Here is a 13733-nt window from a genome sequence, read left to right on the forward strand (position 1 = left end):
AAGCCTACCTAGTTGAAAGACAGTATAGTGATGTCAGGAATTTTAATAAGTTTTATTTTAAGATTCTTCAGTTTTGAAAAGTAATGTAAACATTTTCTTCTCATTTATTTCAGGTTTGTGGAATCTTGCTTCCCTTTTTTCCAATCTTTGTTTGTTTGTGTTGATGCCCTTTGCCTTCTTCTTTCTGGAATCAGAAGGATTTGCTGGCTTAAAAAAGGTAGGTAAATATATTATTTGTAGACTTATTAATGTATAAATACCAAGTCCCAAAGCTGTAGTTACAATAGTATTAGGCTATTTCGTTTAGAGTGTGGCTGCAAAGGATAGTGCATACAAACTATTGATTTTACTGCAATTACATACAAATAACTGGTACAGTAGCAAAAAAATTAATTGGCTTCTGTACAGTTTGGACCACTGTTATGAACTGGTTTCCATGAACTTGTTTTATTGTAGTAAGCTAATTACATACTTTATTGAATTTTTTAGGCCTTGTCTGCACTAAACAGATCAAGCCAGCTACGTTGTTCAGGAATGTGAAAAATCCACACCCTTGAGTGACGTAGTTAAACTGGCCTAACCCCCAGTGTAGACAGATTAGGTTGATGGATTCTTCTCAGGAAGGTGGATTACCTGTGCCATTGGGAGAACCCCTCCCTTCGGCATAGGTAGTGTCTACACTGAAGCGACGCAGCTGTAGTGTTTCAAGTGTAGAGAAGCCCTTATAACTTTGGTTGCACATCTGTATATACCCCTTATTTGCTGTTTGATGTAATTATTTATTAAATAATTTAAAATGTGATCAGTCTTGTACAAAACATAGTATACAGACAGGGACTGCCCTGGGGAAATTAAGATATAAGCAATGTAAATTGAAGTGGTGAAGGCTTCCAGGATTCTTGATGTTACAATGCAATGGCACCTGCACCATAGTTAAGCTAGTGTTAGAGTTGGGTTTTAGCAGGAGCTTTAAATCTTTGTTGTACAAATCTCATTGAAATGGGAAAAGACTATACATAAAATACAAACTTTGAGCTCTTTGAATTTTCATAGTCAATTGGCAAAAAATGAATCCATACAGAGAATAAGTCTAAAAATTGCTCCTTTTTGTAGCTTCACTGTCTTTTTTTGTACCCCTTTTGAAAGAAATCTAAATCCCTCCAGGACCTGTCCCATGTTTATATTGTTGCTCCTCGTGCTGATTCCTAGAATATCAGTTATAAATATATAGTGTTTGCCTATAGAGTATTTTATAACTCTTTAGCCATAATGGAAAACATATGTGCCAAGGTGAACCTGCTCAATTTTAATTGATGCCAAATCTGCTGTAGCACAAACACCATAACTCACATCCAGCAAGGGTGATGGGGAGAAAGGCAGACTTTTTCCTTCGCTTCTCCTAAATGTTGTTTAAATTCTCATTCAGTTTAGTAAGGCCACGAACCCCAGCTTTGAAGACAGCTTTGAAAGAGCTTCTGAACTCTCCCCTCACACTGTCTTTTTATAAATAAGCTAGCAGGAAGCTTATGCAAGGTCACTGCAGGTACGGATCCCGAGTATCCACTATACTATACTGCTATTCAGAGTGACTAAACTACTTTGCATTATTCCATCTCTCACCACTATAAATCACATTCCTCATCCAGAGCCAGAAATAGAATCCACGATTGGTGATCATCAGTATTCTGTTTTAACTAGTGAATAGCAGTGTGTTGTGTTTCCCTCGGTGCCTATCCATAAAATAATGGTTCTCAGCCTTTCCAGACTACTGTACCTCTTTCAGGAGTCTGATCTGTCTTGCATAGCACAAGTTTCACCTCACTTAAAAACTATTTGCTTACAAAATCAGACATAAAAATACAAAAGTGTCACACAAACTTACTGAAAAATAGCTTACTTTCTCAATTTTACCATATAATTATAAAATAAATAGATTGGAATATAAATATTGTGCTTACATTTCAGTGTGATACTTGAGCCTGTTTTTCATTTGTGAGCCTTGTCTGAAGTCCAAGCCCTGCTGCCCGGGGCTGAAGCATGTAGCTTAGCTTTACAGGGCTCCTTGTGTGATGGGGCCCTGGGCAGTTGCCCTGCTTGCCAGCCCCAATGCCGGCCCTGCACTTGAAAAATCCCCCACAAACCCATCCTGTGTTGCCCCCCGGGGGTCACAACCCCAGGTTGAGAAACACCGTTCTAGATGAGTTGAAAACCTCCTGGAAGATCTGCATACCCCCAGGGATACATGTACCTTGGTTGAGAATCACTGCCATGGAGGATGCAGGTCTGTGGCAGCTCTCATCTTGAGAGCTTGTCTCTTTATCACCAGCTGTAAAGGCATTCATTCTTTTAGCTCTGGAAATCATCAGTTCAGTACTCTGTTAGCCAAGATGGCAGCAGTCACATTTACAGGTGTCCCACATTGGCATGTTTGTGGGATGAGAAGTATGCCTCATACTGATGATGATGGAGGGCCCAGAGGAACTGGGAGCACTATAGGAAGCCTGTTCTCAGGCCACAGCCATTTTCCAGTAGTCTGTGAGAGGCTACAGAGTGTTTCAGGCAGTAATGGATGCAGTCTATTTCAAAGAGATTCCCTCCAACTAACAGGTTATGTCATATCCTCCATCTAAGCATGGAGGAGTGTTCCGTATATATACCGTCAGTAACTTTTAAACAAGAATAAAATGTTATAAAGAATTTACTTGCTCATCACAACTACACACACTTTTCAGGAATGTTGAGGTAGTCAGGAGCAGGACCATCAGCTCAGTTTCTCCCTCTGATTCCAAGGTAGGTGCAGCTCCTAATCTGGGGAAGTGTCCACTGAGGTACACCGATGCTGTATAGAAAGCCCAAGAAACTGGCAAACAAAAACTGTTTAGTAGCAGTTAAAGTTGTGGCAGTTCACCCCCCATCCCCCAACCTTAAAAGAATGGAAGCCATTCAGAATGGAAGCATTCCTTTCCACCTTAATATTGTCTACAGTACTATTGATAATGTACTCCCTCACTCCATAACGTTTCACTTCCATCTTCAGCTGATACCAAAAGCAATATGCACCCTAGCTACATCAAACTTGTACTCTAACTCAAAACCTTAATAATCTTAGGTGTCTTAAGACAGAGTAACTGCCTAAATGCATGGAATATGTGACAATCAAATATGCTGGTCTGTTGATATAAAAGCAAGTGAGATCACTGTTTGTTTTGCATTAGAATGCAACAACTATGGCTTCTTTGCATCACTCAGGTGATATAAAGGGATCTGGCCGCAAATTCCACTGATGTAGGAGGGGAACTTCTTGCGGCACATATGTACTAGATCTGGAGCTTACACCTGCCAGCCCTCTTTCTTGCTGGGAGTGAGGCAGAGTAGAGTTTTGCTATGCCAGTCCTCTGCTTGCATAGGGTTCATTTAGGACCCTATACTAGTGGCACAAATAGAGGATCCTGGCAACTGCTCTAAATTGGATCAGGGTCACAGATGAACTTCTTAAATGGAGAATCTCACCTGGTTCCCTGATACCCTATCCATCCTTCTGTGCTGAGCAGAGCTCTGCTGCAGGAGATAATGCAGCCCAAAATACCTAATTGTTTAATAACACCGTATTTGGTATTATAACATTGTTTTTTGAATAATTTATATAGCCATCCCAAGTAAAAATAAATACCAAAACTTGTATAGAAAGAGAAGTATCTACAATAATATAATAAAGATGGTACAATTTAAACTGCTCAGAGCAACAAAAGATTCTTTTTCGGGTGATTGTGGACACAGATTTCACTCTTGGTGAGCATGTGTTCAAGATTGGATTCCTTTTGCATAGCAGCATCCATGGGTACTCTTGTGCTCCCTATAGTCATGAAGAGTATAGTGGATTCAACTACCATTCAGTTCCTGCTTACCAACCGTGGCTGCAAGATGGAGCTGAGTGCAGTGACCCTGGCCCTTGCTGGGTGAGATTTAACTTTAGATTTAGTCATAGTTAGTTGAATTAGGTTTCCTTTACCAATTGACTTAAAACAAAAACAATATCCAACTTCATAGTTAGTTGTTTTTTTTTTCCCCTCACAGTCTTTTCTTCCCTGGTACAGGGTTTAAGAACTGCCCCTCTTGTGACTTGGTTACAAGGTTATGTCTGTTAGCGATGGGTACTCCTGATGTCTTATTTGCCTTGAGTACTGAACTGATGATTTCCATAGTTAGGTTGACGAAAGCTGTCTTGTGTCAACCTAACTCTGCAGTGTAGACCTGGCCTAAGACAGTACATGAGCATTCAAAATCAATGAGGCAAAAACTGGAGGAAGAATCAAAAGATGGAGAGTAATTTAAAATAGGGAGCACAGAATAAGGGTAAAGCTTAAATATATTCTTGAAAGTAGTAAAGCATGGATTTATTTTTAAAAGTAAAATTTCAAGATTCCATTTAATCTATTGTTTAATCTTTTACATACTGTGGAGAAAAAAAGATTTACTGGGTTTATTGTATTTAAGATCAATTTATGCACCTGCACAGAAATTTTGTATTGGAATGATGATGAATTCCACTATATGAATGGTACAAACACAGATTGCTAAACTAGAAACAAGTACAAAGGTAGCCATTTGCTTATCTCTTTTACTCCTTCACTAAAATGTCCCATGAACTCTGAAGAAAATCTGCTGCTGCAGAGCTGTATCCAAAAAAAGGTGAGCAATTCCTTCAATGACCAAATGAAGTATAGCTTTATGAAAAAAAACAAAATACTAGGGACTGCCGATTAATCGCAGTTAACTCACGAAATTAACTCAAAAAATTAATCACAATTAATCACACTGTTAAACAATAGAATACCAATTGAAATTTAATAAATATTTTTGGATTCACCTAAAGACTCCTATGCCGCTTCATGCTTCGGCCATCATTCCAGAGGACATGCTTCCATGCTGATGACGCTTGTTAAAAAAAATGTGTTAATTACATTTGTGACTGAACTCCTTGGGGAGAATTGTATGTCTCCTGCTCTGTTTTACCCGCATTCTGCCATATATTTCATGTTATAGCAGTCTCGGATGATGACTCAGCACATGTTGTTCGTTTTAAGAACACTTTCACTGCAAATCTGACAAAATGCAAAGAAGATACCAATGTGAAATTTCCAAAGATAGCTACAGCTTCATCTGCTCAGTGCTCTGGGCAGGCGAAACAGTCCTCTGGTCAAAAACAAGCCTTTTCGAAAGTGCGCCCAAGTGCGACGCACCAGTTCAAACACTGGATCCAACTACCTCACCTTTTTGGTGTCGACTGTCCCACTTCTTCTACCATGCATGGTCCCGGATCATGTCAGATCACTGGGTGCTCTGCACTGTAGAACTGGGATATTCTCTCCATTTCAGCGCCTGCCCGCCCTCCCAGGCCCCTTCCACGTCAGTCTTCAGGAACCCCTTTCACGAGTATCGTCTAATACAAGAGGTGCAGCTTCTACCAAGAGCAGGAGCAATGGAGGAGGTTCCTCAGGAGCTAAGGGGCAGGGATTTTTACTCCCATTATTTCCTAATCCCGAAAGCCAAAGATGGTCTCAGACCTATCCTGGACCTGCGAAACCTCAACAAGTTTGTGAGGAAGCTGAAGTTGCGCATGGTCTCCTTGGCTTCCATTATCCCTTCCCCGGATCCGGGAGATTGCTGTGCTGCCCTCAACTTGAAGGATGCATATTTTCATATATCTATAACCCTGTCTCACAGAAGGTTCCTCAGGTTTGTGGTAAATCACAATCATCAGTTCATGGTCCTCCCCTTCAGCCTGTCAGCGGCACCTCAGTGTTCACGAAGTGCATGGCATTCGTGGCTGCTTTCTTGTGGAAGTGCCCGGTGCAGGTGTTTCCGTACCTTGATGACTGGCTGATCAAGGGCTGCTCCAAAAACACAAGTGGAGGTGCGTAAGCCTGTTAAGAGCAACATTCGACGCCCTTGACCTTCTACTGAATGTGCAGAAGTCAACCCTGTGCCCCGTTCAGAATTGATAGGGGCAGTGTTGGAGTCAAGACAGGTGGGAGCATTTCTACCAGAGTCATGATTTCAGACCCTTTGCAACATCATACAAGATCTCAGACGATTCCCTACCACAGCAAGGAATTGCTTGAAGCTCCTCAGCCACATGGCTGCCTGTCATTATGTAGTGCAGCATGCCAGACTGAGGCTCCGACCCTTTCAGGAGTGGCTAGCCTTGGTGTATCAACCAAACCGGAACAGTCTAGACAAGATAGTCACTTTTTCCCTGTCGGTTCTCCAATCTCTCCTATGGTGGCTCAACCCTGTGTGTGCAGGAATTCCCATCTCTAGACCTCAACCATCTCTTTCCCTGGTCACAGATGCATCAGCGGTGGGGTGGGGAGCGCATGTTGGGGAGTTCAGGACTCAAGGCCTCTGGTCCCAAGCAGAACTCTCACTTTGCATCAACGTCAGGGAGCTGAGGGCAATCTCTCGCATGCCAGACCTTCCAACCTCACTTGGAGGAGAGATAGGTATCGGTCATGACAGACAATACAACAGCGATGTTTTATATAAACAGACTGGGGAGCACGCTCCTCTCCCCTGTGCCAGGAAGCCCTCAAACTGCATAGCCCACTCAATACACTTGGAGGCATCTTATCTTCCCAGAGTTCAAAGCGAGTTGGCAGACCATCTCAGCAGGTCCTTTCACAACCATGAGTGGTCCATCCGCCTGAATGCTGAGAACACGATATTCCAACAGTGGGGAATTCCCCAGATAGTCCTGTTCACGACAAGACACAACAGGAATTGTACGCAGTTCTTCTCCTTCCTGAATCACAGCCTGGGCACAATTGCGGATGTGTTCCTTCTTCCCTGGAAAGACCAACTCCTTTACTCGTTTCCGCCCATTCCACTCATCCACAAGATGCTACTCAAAATTTGGAGGGATGAAGTTTCGGTAATTATTGATAACTCTGGCCTGGCTCTGTCAGCACTGGTACATGTCTCTTCTGGAGCTGTCAGTGGAAACTCCAAACACTCTACCACTGCTTCTGGACCTGATAACTCAGGACCATGGCCATCTTCAGCACCCCAACCTCGAATCTCTCCACCTCACAGCTTGGAAGCTCCATGGCTAAACCCAGTGGAGCTTGCTTGCTCTGATCCAGTTAGGGAAGTCCTTCTTGGCAGTAGGAAAATGTCTACTAGGGCTGCCTACCTAGCCAAATGGAAGAGATTCACAATTTGGTCATTGCAGAAACATACATCTCCTACGCACTCGATAATACCTTTTATCTTGGACTACTTTCTGCACCTGAAGCAGCAAGGGCCTTCTATGTTATCAATAAAAGTCCACTTGGCAGCCATTTCTGCCTTTCACCGAGTCATGCCAGGCCAGTTGGTCTTCACCAGTCCAGTAGTTGGACACTTTCTTAAAGGACTTGACAGGCTATACCCTCAAGTACAATTGATCCCGGCCTGGGACCGAAACTGGTTCTTTCCAGACTAATGGGGGCTCCCTTTTGAACCACTCGCGACATTCTCTTTGCTCTCTCTCTCGTGGAAAGTAGCATTTCTGGTGGCAATAACATCTGCTGGGAGGGTATCCGAGCTTAAGGCCCTAACATCTGAGCCTCCTTACACAGTCTTCTATAAAGACAAGATTCAGCTCTGGCTGCACCCAGCCTTCCTCCCAATGGTTGTTTCCCAGTGTCATGTTAATCAGGACATTTTTTCTTCCAGTCTTTTACCCTAAGCCACACACAAACAAAAACTTCACTCTTTGGATGTTCGCCAGGTGTTAGCCTTCTATATCGAACCGATGAAGCCGTTTCGGAAATCTACCCAATTATTTGGCACAATAGCAGACAGAATGAAGGGGCTCTCCCAGTCTCTTCTCAGAGAATTTCATCATGGATTATATCATGTGTCCAGACATGATACGATCTGGCAAAAATACCTGCCCCCGTGCTGACAGCAAACTCCATGAGGGCGCAAGCAGCATCAGCGGCATTTCTGGCTCACGTTCCGACCTAGGAAATTTGCAGGGCTGTGACATGGTCCTCAATCCACATTTTTACCTTGCACTATATCATAACCCAGCAGGCTAAAGATAAAGATAATGTAGCCTTCGGCAGAGTGGTGCTCCAATTAACAAACCCATGAGCTCTGACCCTGCCTCCGAGTTCCTGCTTGGAAGTCACCTAATTGGAATCAACGTGAGCAAGCATTTGAAGAAGAAAAAAGAGTCACCTACTTTTCGTAACTACTGTTGTTTTGAGATGTGTTGCTCATGTCCATTCCACGACTCACCTACCTACCCCTCTATCAGAGCAGTGCTGGCAAGAAGGAACTGAAGTGGCGCTGGGTCGGCAGGGCCCTATATACGGCATCATGGAGGTGCGACTCTAGGGGGCACCTGAGTCGACCTGATGGGTACTGCTAGCGGAAAAACCTGGCTACTGTGCATGCAGCGGGCGCACACACCTAATTGGAATCAACATGAGCAACACATCTCGAAGAACAACAGTTGCGAAAGCTAGGTAACCGTTTTTTATTCGCCCAGCTGTAGAGTAGTACAGTACTAAATTTATTTTAGCCCCGTTTAGTTAACTTTGAACTGTTTGCTTTGTTGGGCTCAGTTCTCTGATTTTGTACAGGTATGTTAACCTTTAACACGTGTCTATAAAAGCCCACTTGTCTATATACATGCTTTTGTGCTGAAATTGGATATTTGTGTGTGTTTTAACACTGAGGGTTTTCCCGTGGCCGAAGTTACGTTGGAAGTTGTGGCATAGCACATAGCTAGCGAGTTTGTTGTCACTATTTGTATCCTGCATAATTTTCCTATTTAAATAATTTTGATACAGAAATATTACAACCTTTTTTCAGTTTAAATCAGATTAATCCAGTTTGGTGTATTTTTTTTTTTAAACCACCCCCTAATTTACTGTGGCTTTTTTCCCCTTAGTTGCTAATATACCTTCTAAATGGCACATGGCCCTCTTATAGACTCCTATTGATTCCCCGGGCAACAGTTTAAAAATACCAAAACAAAACAGCCATTTGCGTATTGCGCAGAGATGGAGATACGGAAATTAACTACTCACCATGGACGGATGCAGTGCATGTACTCAGAATCAAACTAAACATGATTCTCTGCCTAGTTTTTAATTAAACCACTATGTTAATTCAAACAGGACATTTTAGGCCTAAGGGGGTTGACTATGTCCTCCTTTTTTAAAAGTCTTAAATGGCCTTTTTTCTCTTCCTTACTACAGTGTGGTTCCATTTTATTGCAGCTGTAGCCTTCTCTATGTTCTTCTTTATTTTACTGTAGCTTTAGACAGTAGGAAAATAATGGTAAAAAGCCAGCAATACTAGAATGTATATTGGTTTTCAATAAATAAAGAACTTACACCATTTGTCAGCCTACTTTGAGGTATGTCACATGATGGCCAATGCTACTACCAGAATGTTATACTATTCAGCTACATAAATTGCATGAATTTGACAGTGTTTATAATATTTGAGCAGGTGACTAAAATAACAGTCTTTCTTATATTTGTTTAAATTCTCTCCCTTTCGTCTGAAGAAGTTGCCTACTCTAATGGAAGACTGTGCTTTATAGATATCTTTTGTTGAGACACTCCTCACTCTGTTGTTTATTGCTGTTTATCCATCACACTAGAACACTTGTGTAAGGTAGAGTAGTTGCTGTCAGTCATGTCTCCTCATATCCAAAATAACACCTTCCTTCATCTGCTTCCCCAAAAGAGACATGAGATATCTGAATCTGTCTTAGAAGTAGTAAAGCTTTCAGGTGTGCCAGTAGACTATGAATTGAGTGTATGTACATACTGATGTTTGAAGTGGGAGTGCATTTTGAGGAGTAGGTAGCCGCTCTAACTTGACCTTTATACTATGGCTTATTCTGATGTCACTTCAACTTATTTGAGTTTCATTTTTGAAATTAAAGACACAGATGTTTAGGAGTAATTTACTTGTAAGAAATTCTAAATGGTGTACTTTTGTTTGTTACAGTGACAAACTGATATTTAGGTATTGCAGAATCATAATTGTAGACTTTTTAAAGTCTTTATGGTATACTTTACCTTAATACCAATCTTTGTATTTGAAGTCATGGCATAAAGTTTAACATGAGCGACAGCAACATCCTGACCAATTATCCAAATTATCCAGACATCCCAAAATGTTCATAACACAGCACACAGAGTCTGTGGATTAAGAGGTTAACTCCTAGAACATCAAAAGAAGTGCCTGATAATAAAAGAAAATAGTACAAAAATTTGAGGTAACTTCCTTGCTTAATTAATTAGGTAGACCAGGTGGAAGCGAAGAGGCCAGTGCTGGTGCTCGGAATGTCTATAAAGCTGAGCAACATGACAGCACAATAGAGGAGGAACAAAGATTTTTTTAATATACTTCTATCCTGTGTCACAGTTTGAAATTGTCCTGGTTTATGTCCCTTTTGGCAAACTTACATAAAAGTGACCCTGTACTGTATTTTATGACCAGATGACTTTTTTCCCCCAGTGGCTAATTTGTATCAGGCCCCCATCTTAAAGAGACAGAGAAATGAGTAGGAAGTCCAAGCCAGTTTGTCTCAGTGAGCTTTCATTGCATTCTTTCATTATTTTTGCTCGTTTTTGCCACTGATCATCCATAAATTGTTGGAAATGAGTGATTAAGGAAGTGCTGCTTAGTGTTAGTGGCACATACACATTCTTGCTATGGCTTTTTTTTTTTTTTTTGGGTGAGAGGAAATCGTGTACTGCACAAACAAAAAGGAAAACTCCTGCTGGGAACCTTTCAAGGAAATTTAACTTGCATAATGTTTTGATCTTGGTGTTTATTACAGAAAATAGAGTAATATTTCACCAGCTATTGTTATGTGTCAGCTAGTGTCCCATCCCCTCTCTCAATATTCCCCCTCCCAAAGCATCAGTGAGGCTTATTTTAATAAGAATATATCTAAAAAATGCAGCAGTTTATTCTTGCACTGAAGATAGGTGAGACAGACCATTGTCCAAAACATTTTGCTACAACAGCAGCACTTTATGTAAGTGCCTGCTAGAATTTTTGTAGTACTGTAAAGCCCATTTGTGTTAGCTATGTAATTTGGTCCTTTTTGAATCATTAACAAAAATTTGGTGTATAGATTTCAGTCCAGATGTGAATTTTAAAAGGAACATAGTCCTCTTGTCATTACTGTTAATGGGAGGGAAGAGTTATTTTTAAGAGCACAAATTTTAAAATGCCTGAAACACAAAGCCAAAAATAGGGACCTATATTTTGCATTTTAGATATTTTAAAATTAAGCTCAAAAAATCAAATGTAGCTTAATAAATCTAATTTTAATCACTTTTTAAAATTTCCCCCTCCTCCCGAAAAGCAGTCCAGTGTAATTTCTTCAGTAGATGTAATCTGCAACTAACATGTTTTTTCTATTACTCATTAACATTTAATAGTACTAATTTATCAATAGCAAGGACCCTTTTCTAAGTTATGTTAATTTGTGTACTACATTAAATTCGTGTAGCATCAAAAGAAGGTGATTTTTGAGTTTGAGGCTATTAATCTCTGGTGCTTACATTTTGCAGTCCATAGGTTGCTTTATTGGAGATCGCAACCAAACCACAAAATAACAACTTTGGAGAAGAGTGTCAGCCTTACCTTTCAACTTTATTATCTTTTTTTTTTTATGGGAGAGGGTATGGGAATCTGTTTTAGTCACACTCTTAGTTATTTTTAAAACAGACGAATGCTCCAAGTTTTTGCTTTATGTACCAGTAGGATTCACTGGATTAATTATGTAGAGTGTAGGAGTACTGTAAAGCTATTTGTTCTTTTGCACTTTTCTTGAGGCTTCCATAATTGCAGTTGATGGCTTTCCTTTGAAGTATTTAGTCACCTTTAAAATCAGTTACATTTTCACAGTTAAAATATTACCACAGGTCAGACAGCAAAAAATATTGTAGCAAAAATGGTCACTTCTACTATAATTTTGCTACAGCTAAAAATAGAAACAATAACACTGAAAATAAGTTTAACTCTCTAATATGAGAATACCCTTGAGTAAAATCTGTTTATATTCATTTACTAGACTTTTGTACTCTATTTTCCAGAAAAATTATTTGAAATTGGAAGAAGGGTCTTGAACTTTATTTGGAAGCAGCATTTTGCTTCACATTTTATGTCTGCTTTAACCTCTGACTGCGGTACCCACAGGCCCCTATGAGTAATGGCTCACCAAATAGCTGTGAGGTGCACTGTTAGGAGTGTGTGTTTATTTGGCATTTAAGCTCATATTTATTTGGCTATAAAATCATTCAGCATGAACTAAATCTTTAGTACTCTGATCTCAGTGAAATGTTTACTGGTATGTAACTGAATTATTTTACATTATATTACAACCCATTTACTCATTCCATTAGTAGTACCAGAGACAAAAGTTGTTTAATCAGTCACATCAAAGGCAGCTGTTTGTTTTTTTTAGGGGGGTATTTTTGACATTAGCTAACATCTTAAGTTCAGAAATAAGGTCAATTTTAAAAAAAACTCTAAGTCATTAAAAATTACACTGCTTAAAATTTTTTATTGGTCTTTGGTTAGGAAGGGGATCCTGATTATTCTGGGGTTCTGATTTGGTAAGTAGATTCTAGTAGCTCAGTCAGTTTTTTTCTATTAAAATAAGAGCATACTTAAAACTAACAGTTGTTAGACAAACACGTAACCAGTACATTTGAAGAAAACACAATGTGTATAGGTAAGGGCTGTGTTTAAGTATAGATCTTGCAGTAAGCATGGTGCCATGTTTTGGCTTTGAATACACACATTGCTTCCATTGAAGTCACTGATAATAGTGCGTACATATCTGAAACCAGAATGTGGCTTACAATTCATAGCCTCCACTATTTAAGCATAACAGGAGTCTATGAGGTGGGAGGAAGGGGAAGATGAGAAGTTTTAACATACATTAATACCTGTAGGGATATTTAATTTATAGTTATATTTAAACTTCTGAGTCACATAAATCTTAATTTCTAGAATATTTTGTGGAACTATTAATAAATTATCTTCAGTATGTCTTTTAAATGTAATACATTTCTTCTCTTTGCTGCCCTCCTTGCAAGCTTTAAATTTTTCCTCATTTATCTCAGAGGGAGCATGGAAGGGCAAGCCCTTTTTCTTCTGGTGTTTAAAATAAACAAAAAATCAAGAAACATATAACTGGATAATGTAGTAGTACTGGAGATATTTTCTTATTTAGTAACAAACTATTGGTAACCATTATGTATATAAATAGTAGAGGGTGTTGTCTACCCTGTTGTCCTGTCTGTTTTGAATGGTTCCAGCTGGCACGCTCTGCCATCTGTCTGTCTTAGTAGCTAACTGAACCTGAGATAGTTAGATAGAGCTCAAAGATGGATGTGATCGTGAATGCTGAAGGGTAAATATTTTATATTACGGTATCTGGACTCTTACTTGAGACCTCCCAATACATATAAATTACATGAGGTCCTTGTCTAGAAGAGTCTAACATTTAGAATCCTGATCCTGCAGGTCTTACACGTGTGAGTAACATGCCTAAGTTTCTGCAGGTTCAAGGCCTAATTTCATGTGTGTCTCAAAAGGATAAAATAAGCATGAATTAGAGGTGGGGTGATAGAGTCAGAAATGAAATTATGAGGTTACTGAGCAAAATCATGTATTTAGCATGGTTGAACATTTTCTTT

At 40.0% G+C, this 13733-nt stretch overlaps 1 protein-coding gene across 4 annotated transcripts in view; it reads left to right on the forward strand.

Annotated features, from left to right (window-relative positions):
* Positions 1 to 13733, forward strand: part of LMBR1 (limb development membrane protein 1) — a 151833-nt gene that overhangs the window by 67591 nt on the left and 70509 nt on the right. For all 4 annotated transcript variants that reach the window (XR_012157623.1, XM_073334557.1, XM_073334558.1 and 1 more), the window contains one exon: positions 114 to 217. Coding sequence is in view for 3 of the 4 variants with exons in the window: in XM_073334557.1 (XP_073190658.1) it covers positions 114 to 217 (104 nt within the window). In the remaining variant the exon portion in view is untranslated. The remainder of the gene's footprint in view (positions 1 to 113; positions 218 to 13733) is intronic.

Source organism: Lepidochelys kempii, chromosome 2, assembly GCF_965140265.1.
Source record: "Lepidochelys kempii isolate rLepKem1 chromosome 2, rLepKem1.hap2, whole genome shotgun sequence".
In the NCBI taxonomy this organism is placed as follows: Eukaryota; Metazoa; Chordata; order Testudines; family Cheloniidae; genus Lepidochelys; species Lepidochelys kempii.